Raw genomic sequence first — 16,515 nt, 5'->3', positions numbered from 1 at the left:
ATGACTAGAGAAACTAAGATTGTTTAAAACCTTAGGATATGGCCTTTTTCCTGGAAAAAAAGAAGTGTACTGTATATGCTCAGAATGCTCTGAAAAACTAATATATGTACTGAATGTGGGGAATGTCACCCTGTTGTTTCAGAGATTGAAAATGTAGGAGAAGTCCAGCGGGCAGGAGTTCTCTTTTTCCGAATCATGCTACAAGAGCTGCAAGAAAGCCTCCGATTGCTTACCTCCATAGACTTTGTATCACTGTTGATCTATGATTATCATATTCCAGCAGAGTCCGTATCTCTACCAGACAGCAAGACCCAGGAGTTGGAAGCCAACATAAAGCTAGTACAGGACATCCTGATAGGGGTTATTTTGTTCATCCATCCAGAGTTGGAATTATCAAGTGAGTTTGGAAACTGGGAGAAGTGTAAACTGGTAAGTTTTTAAAAGTACTCTCTTTACTGAAGAATAACACACACAGGTTTCGGTCTACCAATAATAATTGTACAAATCCTAAATGTACAAATGCAAGGATTTTCATACAATGAACATTTTTAACCAGCATCTAGATCAAGAAACATTAGCAGCATCCCCAAAACCTTCCTTTGTATCCTCTCCCATACACCCCGCATCACACATTCGTACACACACCCACACACACCCCAGAGTGACCAGATCAGAATCATTCCTGACTTCTAACACCATAGATTGGTTTTGCCTGTTTTAAAATGTACATAAATGGAATTATGTAAACTGGTGAATTGGGTACTCTACTTCCACTTGCTGGTGCTCCCCCATCACTTTTGTTCTTTTGTTCACAGTATGTTAGCAGATATTTAGTCGAGAATATTTGTGACTTTGATCCAACTGCTAAGCATGTGGAAGTTAATTTACAGCTCATTGGTGAATATATCAGAGGTAAATTTACACTTAATTGTGGTCTAAATCTAACAGCAATAAAACATGGTTGCAATTCAGATATACAGATTTTTTTTTACAATAAAGTAAGTGGCTTATAAAATCAATTTTTAGGAGAAACAGTTCTGATAGTAGTCTTAAAAGGAGGGATATTTGTTTATGATCGACTGTATTCCCCGAAGTGACTATTCATGCCACACATTTGAGAATTCTGAGTCACATCCATCTCCCACTTATTTAACTACATTACATTATTTACTAAAAGAAACAAAAGTAGGGGCACCTGCGTGGCTCAGTCCATTAAGTGTCTGCCTTCAGCTCAGGGCCCTGGAATGGAGCCCCGTATCAGGCTCCTTGCTCAGTGGGGAGTCTGCCTTTCCCTCTCCCTCTGCCTGCCACTCCCCTGCTTGTGCTCTCTCTCTCTCTCCAAGTGTCAAATAAATAAATAAAAATCTTAAAAAAAAAAAAAGTGAATAGGGGTTGTAGTGAAGATGGGAAACAAGTACATTAAGGAAAAAAGGCTTACCTTTTAGGTTTCAATGAAGAACCAAAGGAAAAACAGATCTTGAGTCTTTATAGACTACTAACAGACTTTTTGGAAAAGTAGAATCAGCAGGAATCAAGAATAGGGAAGCTCCCAGGTTGGAGAAGGTGACGAGCTCTTCGGCCACAGAGAACTACCACATGTAACAGTAAATATCCAGAGTGAAATAGGTGAAGAGATTAAGAATACACTTATGATGAGCACTGAGTAATGTATAGAATTGTGGAATCACTGTACTGTGCACCTGAAACTAATATAACACCGTCTGTTAGCTATACTGGAATTAACATTTTTTTAAAAGAGTAAATATACACATAGAAGCATACATTCTTCCAGGCGTGTATGTTATCTCACCAAAGACTTCAGGCTGTTTGTGTGAATGGGCCAAAAAGGAATAAATTTAAATTTTATTTCTTTTTTGATTACTTATGAAAAACTAATCATCAGTTGAGATGATGGCTCTGTAGAAATTGTTCACTAAACCTGTCCCTTTCCTCACCTTCTCCCTCTGCTACTGTTCGTGGAGACTCTGCGCCAAGTCAGAAGGGTTTCTTGACTTCTGTGATACATATATGAGGCCTAGAAGCTCAGATCCAGAGAGACTCCAAGGAGAATAGGAGGGGAAAGGCAACCAGAGGAAGACACTCACTCCTCAGGGGTGTCTGTGGTAGTGGAAGCTTATAGCACAGTGGAAGGATGTAGCAGTGAGCCAGGGCAGATGGATAAGGGAGAAAGATGTTTTAGCCTAGGAAGGCAAGACAGTCTCAGAAGTTTGGGAGTGCTAGAGAGAGGAGGGAACATGAAATCCAAAGAAAAGTTAACATGAGTTCATGTGGACCATTAGTGTGATATGAACAAGATTAGAATTTCTATTTGGAATGGCTTCTACTGTAGCCTTGTGACTGGGCTGATTTCCTGGAAGCCTCTGAATTCACAGATGTCACAGGTATCACTTCTTCTAAGGTGTTATTCAAGGGAAATAGTAATAACAGCAACAACAAAATTAATACTCTGTGACTATCTTGTTCCATACTTGTTCACTCTCCATTCGCTAATGACTTAAAACCCAGAAGAAATATTCTCTATATTGGTTACCCTTTTTTCCTTTAAAGTAGATTCACTCCCTACCATGAGCTCCAGCACACCCTCCCACTCCATGTGGGAAACTCTCCCTGAGCCCCTGCTCCACTTTGGTCACCCCCAACCTGCCAGCTCCTTGGCCAAGAGCCAGACCCTGCTTCCAGGGACACTCATGTCCTCTCAGACTGCTGTTTTCCTTCTTGGGCAAGGACGCAGGCACTCACCACTGAACAATCTAGTCCTTCTGTCAGACGGAAGCTGAGGATGGGGAGCAAGCCCATCCACTCTCCATCTTGCAATGGTGTTCAGGATTTGGCTCTTGCCGTAAATAAACTCATCCTCAGATAAAGACTTATTCTGTGACATCATCCCAGTGCTTTAAGGGAATCTCCTCAGGTTCCACCTCTAACTTCCCTATCAGAACTACCCCCCCACCCCCACCCCATAGTCTTGTATAGCTCCTTTGCTTGAGGAAACATGCCAATTTCCGCCTCCTTTGCCTGACCCCACTTTAAATTGTATAACCAATTCGTGAGCTGCCTTGATCGCCAGTGCTCCCACTTTATCTTTTCCAACAGTGTCCTCAGGTGGCAGGAATTTTAATTGCAGTTGGATTCAGCCAGAGCTCCAGAGCTCCTAGCCTCCCCTACAACCATTGCCAGAGCTCTAGTATTATAGTCTCTGCTACAATCAAGAAAGTCCATAGGCCACCCAGATACCAACCTTCTCTCCTTCATTTGCAATTGTATTTGGAGATTCTAAGCTCCCCAGTTGGGGAAAGGAAGGGGAACTTTTGGGGGCACCTTTCTGTTTGTGCTGAAAAAAGAGGAGACTTCTGGCAGGGCAATTTGTTGCTTGAAATTTATCTGAGCCTCCTAGCGGTGTCAGTTAGGGCCCTACTCAATAACCCTACCCAGCATGAAATACCACCAACAATGTTTGTCCCTTCTGCCCATGTTGGGGAGGGACTGTTAACAGCTCCTAACCCATCAAGCCTTTCAAACTAATGATTTTGCCAAGAAGATAAAATCAGGGCTGGTGGTGCACCCATAGTTTCTTAGGACTTCTGTTGCCAACTTTTTCACCCTATTCCATCCTAGATTTAGAAAGGCATATATATTTTTTAATGTTTAGAAAAGGTATATTTTTTATTATTTTTGTCCTAGATTTATTGAGGCATTATAACATATAACATTGTATTAGTCTAAGGTGTACAACATAATGATTTGATTGTGTATATATTGAGAAATTGTCACAATAGGTTTAGTTAACATCCATCACCTCACATAGTTATAAGATTTAAAAAAAATAAAAATAAAAAAAATAAAAATAATAAAATAAAAAAAAGATTTTTTTTCTTGTGATGAGAACTTTTATGATCTACTCTCTTAGCAACTTTTTTTTTATTGGAGTTCAATTTGCCAACATATAGCATATCACCCAGTGCTCATCCCGTCAAGTACCCCCCTCAGTGCCCGTCACCCAGTCACCCCAACCTCCACTACCCCTTGTTCGTTTCCCAGAGTTAGGAGTCCAAAGTGGAGTGGGGTGCCCACCTCCACTATCCCTTGTTCGTTTCCCAGAGTTAGGAGTCTCTCATGTTCTGTCATCCTTGCAACTTTCAAATATATGGCATAGGATTGTTAACTATAATCCCAAGGCTGTACATTACATTTCCAGAATTTATTTATCTTATAACTGGAAGGTACCTTATGACCACCTTCACTCATTCCCCCACCTCCTAATCCCTGTCTCTGGTAATCACTAATCTCTGTTTCTGTGAGTTCAGTTCTTTCAGATTCCACACACAAGTGAGATCATATAGCACTTGCCTTTCCCTGACTTATTTCGCTTAGCATAATGACTTTGAAGGTCCATCCATTTTGTTACAAATGGACAGGATTTCTTTCTTTTTATGGCTGAATAATATTTCATTGTATATATGTACACCACATTTTCTTCATTCATCCATCGATGGACACTTTGGTTGTTTACATGTCTTGGCTATTGTAAATAATGCTGCAACAAACATGGAGGTTCAGATATCCCTTTGAGATAGTGATTTCATGTCCTTTGGATATATACCCAAAAGTTGGATTTGCTGGATCATATAGTGGTTCTATTTTTAAAATTTTGAGGAACCTCCCTATTGTTTTTAAAGTGGCTCTACCAATTTACATTCCAACAGTGTACAAGGGTTCTATTTTCTCCACACCTGCATCAATACTTGTTACTTCTTTTCTTTTTGATAATAGCTATTCTAACAGGTGTGATGTGATATCTCATTGTAGTTTTGATTTGCATTTCTAGAAAGGGGTATTTTATTATATTCTGGTAGAAGTCCAGGCAGCAGAATCCCGCCTTTAGATTGGGGCATCTCTGAAGGATCATTGGGTAGCTTTGTTCAGTGGGCTTGGCTTCTAAGGCTGTGCCACTGCACATGAATGTTGCTGACACACTTTCCTGTCAAGAACCCAGTGACTCTGGTGACCACTGGACCAGGACCCAGACAGCTGTGCATACAGTAGTACATTAAAAGCCTCTGTCACTTTGCCTGAAGTGACAACCTTCAAAGAAGGCCTGAACCACCTTCTCAAGGATCTATTCTCCCCACTCCACTTTGGACATCTGCTGCCAATCTTGTCTGCTCTTTCTGTAGGGTATCCCATACCTGTCCCATGTCTGCCTTCCAGGGGGTTGGGACAGATGGTGTCTACCAGGAAATGTTCTTGGACCTGGAAGCAAGAAGAACACTGCCTTTCATTTCAAGTGTGACCATAATCACTTTGCTATATAGAGTCTGTACTTCTGCCAAGTGGCCATACTTCCTCCCCATGCCTAAATCCAAGGGTCTCTTAAGTCCACAGGCACTGGTCTCTGCAAGAGTTCCCCAGACCCTTCACTTCCCCTGCAAGAGCCCTAGAGTTCCTCCTATGCCAAAGCAGCCTGAGCCTCAGTGCTGTTACCATCTATCTATCTTATCTATAAAGAAATTTTCTTATCTATAAAGAAATTTTCCAGCTTCCTCAAAAAAACACCATGATGATCCTCCAAAGATGGCAATGGAGGGAGATACCCCACCATCAGAGGAAAGGATTGCTGGACTCCTAGGCCTGATTAACTCTGTTTTCAAGATTCACCTTCCCCAGGTGATCTTGACCTAAGTGCTATTGCCACCACCATGGTGGCTCTAGCAAGTGCTATTCTCTAACTCCCTCCATTACAAGAATGGGACAGGACTCTCTCCTTCATTCCCCACTGCACAGCTGAATATGAGACAGGAATCTTTCACAAGATTCTCCCACTTTCCAGAAATAATCAATATGAATACAGTGCTGAATTGAATCTGCAGCTGTGAGGATGTGCCTGATTCTTTTAAACAAGTCAAAGTGAAATGGATTACGAGATACCAAGAACATTGTTTTGCCCTACTAATTAGGACACTCTGTATATTATCATTAGTTTGGATTTACATTCTCTACCACCTTCTTAGACCTAGTTTCTTGGATGGTGATTACTTCTGGAATTTTTTGTTTTCCTACCTGTTGGACAAAAGCTGCAATCACAGTTTGATGTGGGTTTAGCAGGGAGCCTGGAGTGTGCCATTTATGAAGTGCTCACAGATTTCAGGTTCTAGAGGAGGAGACATCCATTCAGTTTCAGAAGATTCCTTTTGTCCTGGAAAAAACTCTTAAAGGCACCTGTTAGTGAAGATACTGAACAAGTACTCATTCACACACTGTTTGGGAAACTATTTTAGGGTTCAGTAAAGACTTGGGGCCTGGATGCTTGACCCATTTCCCCTGCACGCAGACCCCTTCCATCTCCAGTCCAAGTCCTCCAGGGGGAAAGAAGAAAAAAAAATCAAATAATCAATTCTCTTTCTGCTCCTATCACCTCTTTTGATTTTAAACTTTTATTTTCCAACAATAGTTTTTGAATTTAGAGAAACAACATGGTTTAGTTGTCTGGGTACCATCACTGATGCTTTAATATCTGATAAATCTGCTAAAGATCAGTTTAATGACAACATTTTTCTATTTAAGGCAAACATAATTTTCAAGAGTTCCTTGACACATTTTTTTAAACTTTGGTAGATGTTAAGTAATCTTTTATTGCAAAGGATTATAAAAATTTTATTTTTATTAAAGTATTTTAAAAGGTCAAAAAGAACTAAAAGCCTTCTAACAAGAGTCAACTCTTTTAACAAAAGTTCCCCTCACCAGAGGTAATTCCTTTTGACTCTTTTGACTGTTTCTTCTTTTTTTTTTAAGATTTTAATTTATTTATTCATGAGAGATAGAGGCAGAGACATAGATAGGCAGAGGGAGAAGCAGGCTCCTCGAGGGGAGCCCAATGCAGGGCTTGATCCCAGGACCCCAGGATCACGACCTGAGCAGAAGGCAGACACGCTCAACCACTGAGCCACCCAGGTGCCCCTTGACTGTTTCTTCTGACATTCACACATTTCTGTGTTTCTAATATACAATATTGCTATCTTTTCATTCATCAATTTTAAACCTTTTCAGTTGATTTCCTCTTATTATAGATGAAAGTTTAGCCCTGTTGTACCACCATTCTCTTATCCTATCCTCCCAATGTAATTACATTACCATTTGGGGTTAAATAAAAATGCAGTGTTTACATGATTTTACAGCTGAACACTGTAACATATTTAATTGCTCCTTTTTCATTTTTTGTTTTTCCTGAAGTAAATAATTAGCTCTTATTTTTTTAATTGCTAAGTTTTCTTTGTATTTCCTGATAATTCCCACTCCATCCATTTGTCTTTTCATATAACTTCCCAAAAGGAAAATTTGGGGGAAAGTTTTAACTTTTTTAGTTCCATTTTTTTTTTTTTTTTCTTGATGACATCTCTTCTAGAGATCTTAATTCTCTTTCTAGGGCTGCCTGGGTGGCGCAGCGGTTGAGCTCTTCCTTTGGCCCACGGCGCGATCCTGGAGACCCGGGATCCAGTCCCACATGGGGCTTCCTGCATGGAGTCTGCTTTTCCCTCTGCCTATGTCTCTGCCTCTCTCTCTCTCTGTGTATGTGACTATCATAAATAAATAACAATTAAAAAAAAATTCTCTATCTAGGGTCTTCCCCGCACCCCAGATCTGCTACTCAGTTGCCTTCCTGAAATGCATTCTGCTGCTATCATAGGAATTTACTTTGCCTTATTCTGAGGTAGCACATCTCCAGCAGTTTTCTGAGAAAAAGTGGGCGAATGGTAAATTTTTTGAGACCTTTCATGTCCGAAAATGTTTTTATTCAGCCCTCACATTTGATCTGTTGTTTGCCAGGAAACAATCTTGAAGACAATGCCTCATTGTCTTTTTTGAGAAATTGATATAATTCACATACCACAAATTTCACCAATTTATAGTGTATCATTCAGTAGTTATTAGTATATCTACAAGGCTTTGCAATCATCACCACTATCTAATTTTAGAATATTTTCATGACTCCAAAAAGAAACTCTGCACTTATTAGCAGTTACTGTCCCTTGCTTCTCTCTACCACAGCCCCTGGCAACCACTAATCTACTTTCTATCTCTAAGATTTGCCTATTCTAGCTAGACATTGCATATAAATGGAGTCATACAATAGGTGGCCTTTTGTATCTGGATTCTTTCACTTAGCGTAATGTTTCAAGGTTCATCTTTGGTCTATGTATCAATATTTCATTCATGTTTTATGACTGAACAGTATTCTATTATATGGGTATACCAAATTTTATTTATCCATTTATCAGTTGACAGACATATGGGTTGTTCCTACTTTCTGGATATTGTATGTAACGCTGCTATGAAGTTTTTTTTTTACAAGTTTTGTGGGAGCATATGCGTTCAGTTCCCTTGGGTGTCTAACAGGGGGTGGAATTGCTGAGTCATAGGGAAACTATGTTTAACTTCTTGAGGAGGTAGCTCCATTGTCTGAAAAAGCTTGGAAACTACCAAGATTGCTGTTGAGAAGTCTAAAGCCTTTCTGAAACCTGATTCTGTGCATTGTGACCTTTTCTTTTTTGTTTGTAGTTTTGTTTCTTTCCAGAAGCTGGAGAATCACCCCCCTTTCCTCCAAGACTGAAATTTCATAATGCTGCTATGCCTTGATATAGGGCTGTTTTCATCTACTGATCTGAGCATTCACTGGGCCTTTTTTCTCTTGTGAAACTCGGGTCCTTAAGTTCTGTGTGTTGTCTTCCATGGCATCACTGTTGCTACTGCATAAAGGTACCCTGCTGAGGAGGTGGGTGGAGACTGAAATCTAACCAGGATTCTATTCACTAAACTGTGCGCCTTAGCTTAAGGCTATGTCTGCTTACAGGAGGGGCATCCTTTTCTTTCTGCCTCTTTTTCTGCTTACTGAGCTGCACTCACAGAGTGTATTCATCCATGGTAGGTGTCTTTTTCTCATTTACACAAAGGTAACCTAGAGGGTGGTGACACCGCCCTCCCTCTTTGAAACTCCCATTATTCAGACATTGGATCTCCTAGATTAAGTCTCTCAAATCCCTATATTTTCTCTCCTATTTTCCATCTTTTTATTTCACTTTCTGAGACCTTCTGTCAACCTGATCTCCTAATCCTATCGAATCCTTGTTTCTGCATGTTTTAATGTCTAAGAGCTTTGGTTCTCTAAATCTTTGCTTTGTACAACATCTTGTTCATGTTTCATGAATGCAACATCTTATCTCTCAGAGTATTAACAATAATTATTTTTTGAAGATTTATTTTCTCTGTTGTTTCTCCTTTCTTTCTGTTTTACTGTTTTGGTCTCTGTATCTCATCTCTACATCACACCAATGGACAAGTTCCTTCTCCAACACTAGCTGTTTCTCAAAGAGGGTAACATAGAAAGTCTTTGGACTAGGGACTTCAGACATAGTCGAGAACGGAGAGTACCAGAGTGAAAACAGGGACAACCTGAGTCTGTTTACTGAATATAGAGACCTCTATATTCTAAGTTTTCCCACCAAGCTCTAGGCAAAAAGGAGAAAACAAAAGGAGCAAACAACTGATACCTATATCTTTGGGGTATAAGAAAAATATTATAGGACTTTTATTTGTAATTATTTTATCCCATCATTGCCTACTTTCTATTTTTTGTTTTTAAATATTTTAAAATGAATAATTTATGGGGTGCTTGTGTGGCTCAATAGGTTGAGCATCTGCCTTTGGCTCAGGTCATGATTTCAGGGTTCTGGGATCAAGCCCCATGTCGGGCTTTCTGCTCAGAGGGGGTCTGCTTCTCCCACTCCCTCTGCCTGCCACTCCCCCTGCTTGTGCTCTCTCTCTCTCTAATAAATAAATAAAATCTTTAAATAAACTAAAAATTAAATGAATAATTCATAAATATACATATATTGGGGCCCATGCTTAACATTGTTACTGAGGAAAGCACATAATCAAAACAGAGTTCAGAGGCCACTGCATTAAACTATGAATTTTTGTACAGTAAATCACATTGATTTCAATTCTCGCATTTGATTTATAGCTATATCATGAAAACAAGCCAATACAATGTAATATCTTACAGAAATTTTGCTTATTTGGTCCTGGGGTCCTGGGATCACGTCCCACATCAGGGTCTCTGCTCAGCGGGGAATCTGCTTCTCTCTCTCTCAAATAAATAAATAAATAAATAAATAAATAAATAAATATAAGTCTTTTTATTTTTATTTTTTTAAGATTCTATGCATCTATTCATGAGAGACACACACACAGGGAGAGAGGCAGACACAGGCAGAGGGATAAGCAGGCCCCACGCAAGGAGCCGGATGCGGGACTCAATCCCGGGACTCCAGGATCGAGCCCTGGGCTGAAGGCAGGCACTAAACCGCTGAGCCACCCAGGGATCCCCTAAGTAAGTGTTTTTTAAAAAATTTTTTGCTTACAACAAAAATGAGACTAATATACCTACAAGAAGTCAATGTTCCACCCGGAACAAAATTCTATTCAATTTTGGATAATTCAAGAAAATGTAAAAAAAAAAAAAAATGTGTTTTTCCTCCTACTTACCACTGGTTCTTTCCTGATAAGCAGGAAGCAACACCCTACAGTACATTTCAGACTACATTAAATTAACAATGACATATTAAGTGCCTGACTGCCATAGCAAATATGAGTTTTCTGACCCACATGAAAACTGAAATATGCACACACACATGCTCTTTTAAGTATACAATGTTGCATGGACATTGAGCTCATTGCATGTAACGGTAATATGAAAAGGTGGCATAGGATGTATAGAACAATAGAAATAAAGGAACTAAAACTAAGAACTAATGATAAAGAGAGGAACATTCAAGACATACTGCTGATCTTGGATTATTAGTTGAAAGGAGCAGTCACACTTTAACTTTGGAATTTGATGCTTAAGTATTTCATTATTTTTGCTTTGCCCATCTTTCTAAAGATTTAACTAATCTAGTGTTAAAGCAGAGATCCATAAAGGGAATTTGAATTAGAAATATCCTAAAACAGGGCAGCCCCGGTGGCGCAGCGGTTTAGCGCTACCTGCAGCCCGGGGTGTGATCCTGGAGACCCAGGATCGAGTCCCACCTTGGGCTCCCAGCGTGGAGCCTGCTTCTTCCTCTGCCTGTGTCTCTGCCTCTCTCTCTGTGTGTGTCTCTATGAATAAATAAATAAAATCTTAAAAAAAAAAGAAATATCCTAAAACATCCCAATGTTTTCAGCGAAATCAACTTCTTATGTAAGTTTGATTAAATAGAACCTACAAAAATACCGTAAAATGTTTCTGAGTCAATAGGTTCATAAAGAGATTTGAAGATTGACCCAGCTACCCCGCTCAGATGCCTTCAAATAATTTACTATAACCTTTATCAAGGCAAAGCAAAAAAACACAATTTCTTATAGTTAGAAAAGAGACAAAAGTAGTATATCTGCTTCAAAGAATTAATGAAACCTGTGCAACCTGACATCTGCCAAGCGGCAAAATCTGGCATCTCTCCATCACAAGAGGGCAGTAGCGCTCAACCATCTTTAATGGAAACCCAACAGAGCCAAGGAGGCTTCATTAGAGAAATCATTACAGCCAGTTGTTAACACATCAATCTTTCATTGGAAAACTCAGGCAAACAGGAACCACAGCCCAGATAGGTCCAGAGCTTCTGTCCCCGGTAACAAAAAGACAGGAAATAAGCAAAAGGGGCTTGTGAAAGGGAGAAGCCTCCCTCCCCATCCTCATGTCCTTGAATCACCGTGGAGATGGCTGACTAGCTTAATAATGGCTGCAGATAGGGGTCTGTTTCATTTGGATGTTCAGATAAGAACACTGTGGCAGGCATCAAGGGAACAGAGCTCTTAATGGGGATTTGGGAAGGGCAGAATAAAAACTGTTGGGTGCAACAAAGCTGATATCTCAGAAAATGAATTAGGCTTGGTTTTAGGAATGAAACCTTGAATAAACTTTAGATTCATTAACATTGGAACATTAAGATAATCAAAGTAAACTTTGCAACCTATAGCATACCTTGTAAAGGTTCCAGGAAACTAATTAATACAACAGGGATCAATTATAACAAATGCACCTCAATATTTTTAAATGTTTATGTTGATTGGTCTAGTATTATATAACTTGAGATGAATCAGGTATTTTTAATGTGCTCTCATGACCAGCATCTGTTTTTGTTTCCATTCATTATGGTCACTTATGTTAATAAGCTATAATCTGAAAAGACTTTTAAGATTTGAAAAACCTAACTTAATCATTCCGTACTTTAGTCCCGGAACAATTTAGAAAAAAGATAGTACTTCTGTGTGTGTTAAAAGAGAGAATTTTACAAAATTGTACCCCCATGTTTTAAAGTTACCCTCAAATAAAAATTGAGTCTTGTGAATATTTCCCAGTTTTTATGTGACTTTCATATCTCATATTGTACCTTTTGTTACCAAAACTTTGAAACCATAGAAAGGCTAAATCTAATTCAAGGAATCTTGTTCCTTCATATATATATATAAAAAAAAAAGGGCTAGAATATAGGGAAATAAAATATGTTCTGTCATTCTAATAGATACCCATGAGGCACAGAATTGTCATTGTTGTCAATAAGCCATTGGATAGAAGATGATATTTAAAAACTCCTATTCAATTATGAGTATCATTTAATGGTTTAGTCAACTCAAATTAGCAAACATTTATTGGGTTAGGCACTATAGTAGACAATAGGATTAACAAAAATGTATAAAACACCAAGCTGAGGGTGAGAGTCAACCTAAAAGAAGGAAGGTAATTAATATGTTTTAGAAACTATAACATTGTTAATCCTCATAAAATATCTGAGGTATTATCCCTGTTTTATGGAAGATGAAACAGACTAACAGCGATTAAGTGGACTGCTCAAAGTCACAGAACTAGTTGGTGTAGAGCCAAATTGGAACCCAGATCTGTTCAACTTTTATAATTTTTTAAAAAAGATTTTATTTATTCATGAAAGACACAGAGAGAGAGAGGCAGAGACACAGGCAGAGAGAGAAGTAGGGCCCATGCAAGGAGCCCGATGTGGGACTCGATCCCAGGACTCCAGGATCACGCCCTGGGGCGACTGGCAGATGCTCAACCACTGAGCCACTGAGGCGTCCCTCTGTTCAACTTTCAAAGCATATTCCCTTTTCATTGGACCATTCTGTCTGAATATTAGTCATTGACTCCTGGGGAAAAGTAACTTTTATAAATGACAGTTTAATAGTTTTCAATTTGACAAATGAAACATCAAGGTGTGCCGTGATCACATATTTTATTATTTTATTAAAGATTAATTTATTTATTGAGAGGGGGGGAGAGAGAGAGAGAGAGGCAGAGACACAGGCAGAGGGAGAAGCAGGCTCCATGCAGTAAGCCCAACGTGGGACTTGATCCCGGGTCTCCAGGATCACACCCTGGGCTGCAGGCGGCGCTAAACCGCTGCGCCACCGGGGCTGCCCATGTTTTAAAATAAATTTTAATTAGGAAATATTTTATTTTTTTTAAAGATTTTATTTATTCATGATAGTCACAGAGAGAGAGAGAGAGGCAGAGACACAGGCAGAGGGAGAAGCAGGCTCCATGCAGGGAGCCCGACGTGGGATTCGATCCCGGGTCTCCAGGATCGCGCCTTGGGCCAAAGGCAGGCACCAAACCGCTGCGTCACCCAGGGATCCCAGGAAATATTTTAAACATAGAAGTTAGAGGGGTGCCTGGCTGGTTCAATCAGAAGAGCATGCAACTCTTGACCTTGGGGTTGTGAGCCCAAGCCCCACATTGGGTGTAGAGTTTACTTTAAAATAAGTTAGGATTAACACCTGTGTAGTCATTACAGTGCCATATGCTATATTCAATCTTAACGCTATTTATGAGTCAGACACTTTTAAAGAAATAAAACATTATAGAAACAGTTGAGACTTTCTATCTCTCCTTGATCCCATTCTCTTTTCTCTCTAAAGTTAACATTATGATTTGATGTTTATCAGTTTTATGCATGATTTCTTTTATTACATGCTTATGAATCTATAAACAATATAATATTATGCAGTGTTTTGGTTTATCTAAAAGAACATTTGTTTAAACGATTTTATTTATTTATTTGAGAGAGAAAGAAAGAATGAGCAGGGAGGTGGGGCAGAGAAAGGAGAAGCAGACTCCCATGCTGAGCAGGGGATGATCTCAGGACCCTGGGATCATGACCTGAGCCAAAGGCAGATGCTTAATCAACTGAGCCACCCAGGTGCCCCAAGAACATATTATTTTACAATATACTTTTTGTGATAATTTGTTTTTGAGATTTATAATCAAAAGTAGTTCTAGTTCTTTAATCATAAAATGCTACATAATATTATATGAATATAGCAACATTTATTATAATCTATTTTCTTATAATTACATAAAATTCTGCTATGGCTTTAACTTAACATACCTAATGAACTTTCATTATAATACTAGAACTTATATTTTAATAATAGAATTACAAAACTATCCGAATTAACTTTTTTTTCTTGGTACAGGTCATTCTCGAATTGAAGTATGGAAATTTGGTAATATTGTCATCGAATACCTATACCACTGGGCACACATCTGCTTAGCTCTCATGGAGCTAAACAAAAAACCAAGCAGTGCTATTTTACCCCCATTGCCCTCCAAAACTGACTCCTGTGTTTATGCAAAAATGCCAAAGGGAAACTTGCCAGGGAAATGCTAATGAATTGGTACTGTATTTAGGATATTTTTGTCATGTTGTTTTGTTAACTATAAAACATTTTCAATTGGAAAGGAGTGCCACATAGACATATTCTTCTCCTAGACATTTACCTCAGCACTTTTAAAACAAAAATGCTACCTAAGGAGAAATTGATCTAAAAACTATCTAGTTAAGGTAGTCGTAACCAAATATATGTTATACAATATATTTAAAAGTTTCCTTTTAGTCTTAGCTTTGTATCTGCCATGGGACTCTTGTGGTTAATCAGGTAGAGTTATTTTTATTCTTTTAAGGTACAAAGTAAAGACTGAGGATTTAAGGGGAAAAAATGGCAATTTTTACATTAAGAGTACCAAGTAATAAAGATTTTAAGAAATGAACTGGGAATTGTTTTTCTAACTTTTCAGAGACTTAAGTGAGCACCACTTCTTCTTCCTCCCCAGCTCTGGCTCCCCTCCCCACTTATTTTAACAAATTATTCCGATGAATAGAAATTCTTGTGGAAAAATGTCCATGACTCATGGAAAAAAGAAAACACTTTTTTTTTTAATAACAAAAACCTCTCAAGTTCAAGAACTGCAAAAAGAATTTATATTTATTTAAAGCTTATTATTATGGCAAACTTTACTGCTCTTTTGTGAGATTTCATCTTTGCAATAAGATATCTGATGAGAGTCCATTTTTAATAAAAATTTGGGAAATTAAACTTCATTTTCTTTATTTTGTTGACAAAATGTGATGTGTTCCAAACATCTTATAATTTGAGATTGGAGGCCCCTTCTTAACCTTTTCTGATAAGATGGCAGTGTTATTACCAGTCCTCATCTCCTGGATGCCCAGTTTTAACCTATAAGCCTATTTCATATTTAGAAGAGGGCTTTTCAGGGCATTTGCAACAACATTTCTAGGAACAATGTTCTTGAAGATATTAAACTGAGAGTCACATATCCTGATGGTTTCGGAACAAGCTTATAGAATTCACTGTGCATACAAATGGCATTTTAGGCAGTGAGGAGAGGACATTTTTGCAGAATGCTACCTTCTTAACCATTATCACAGGCATTAGGTTAACTAAATGGCATCTAGCCTAATGAGAACAGATATCATACATTTGCGTGGATTTTAACTCATTAAAAGTAATTTCATACTCCATTTCATTTGATCCTCCCAATAACCAGTAAGGTAGTCAGTCCAATATTATAATCCCCACTTTATAAATGAGGACATAGGCTCAAAGAGTGAGTTACCTAGGTCCAAACAGCTAGTGAGAACCAGGGGGACCTAGCATTCATCTTTCCTAATTTTTGCCAGCACCTCAGTCATCTCACAAACACTTTTCAACCTTTACCAAGCTAATGACCATGTGATCAGGCTTTTGGAAACTACTTTAAAATTAAGCAACCAACAATTAAGATTAATTGAATTTATTTGACCATCATTCAAGTAAAATACCATGCCTTAACACCAGGAACTTACTTTAAGTGAAGCAGATGCTGTTTACACTTGGCAAAAATTTGGATACAGATTTATATTTAAATCTATTTATTGGATAGATTGATTTGAATAATCTGAACAGATTGAATTACCTATAGTTACATATACTTCAGAAGCATATAATTGATTAGATTTTTATTGGCTCTCTTTGCTGTAGCTTATAGGTAACAAGGACACTGTATGGTGTCAACCATCTAGACAATTTTCATTCTTTTTTTTTTTTTAACTTAAAGGAGATAGAAGTTTATTGAATATACTAAGGGAGGAACGAGTAAGGAGAGACTAT

The 16,515-nt window shown here is 38.4% G+C and overlaps 1 protein-coding gene across 8 annotated transcripts in view; it reads left to right on the top strand.

Annotated features, from left to right (window-relative positions):
- The window catches only part of EFCAB5 (EF-hand calcium binding domain 5), a 177,895-nt gene extending 162,613 nt beyond the window's left edge, over window positions 1–15,282 (top strand). For all 8 annotated transcript variants that reach the window (XM_072779181.1, XM_072779183.1, XM_072779188.1 and 5 more), the window contains 3 exons: window positions 143–429; window positions 816–912; window positions 14,542–15,282. In XM_072779181.1, coding sequence (XP_072635282.1) covers window positions 143–429; window positions 816–912; window positions 14,542–14,735 — 578 coding nt within the window. In that variant the 3' untranslated portion in view covers window positions 14,736–15,282. The remainder of the gene's footprint in view (window positions 1–142; window positions 430–815; window positions 913–14,541) is intronic.
- Window positions 15,283–16,515: the final 1,233 nt, after the last annotated feature.

The sequence above is a fragment of the Canis lupus genome, chromosome 16 (genome assembly GCF_048164855.1).
Source record: "Canis lupus baileyi chromosome 16, mCanLup2.hap1, whole genome shotgun sequence".
Classification (NCBI taxonomy): domain Eukaryota; kingdom Metazoa; phylum Chordata; class Mammalia; order Carnivora; family Canidae; genus Canis; species Canis lupus.
The sequence above is the reverse complement of the archived record's forward strand: the minus strand, read 5'-3'. Positions and strand labels throughout refer to the sequence as shown.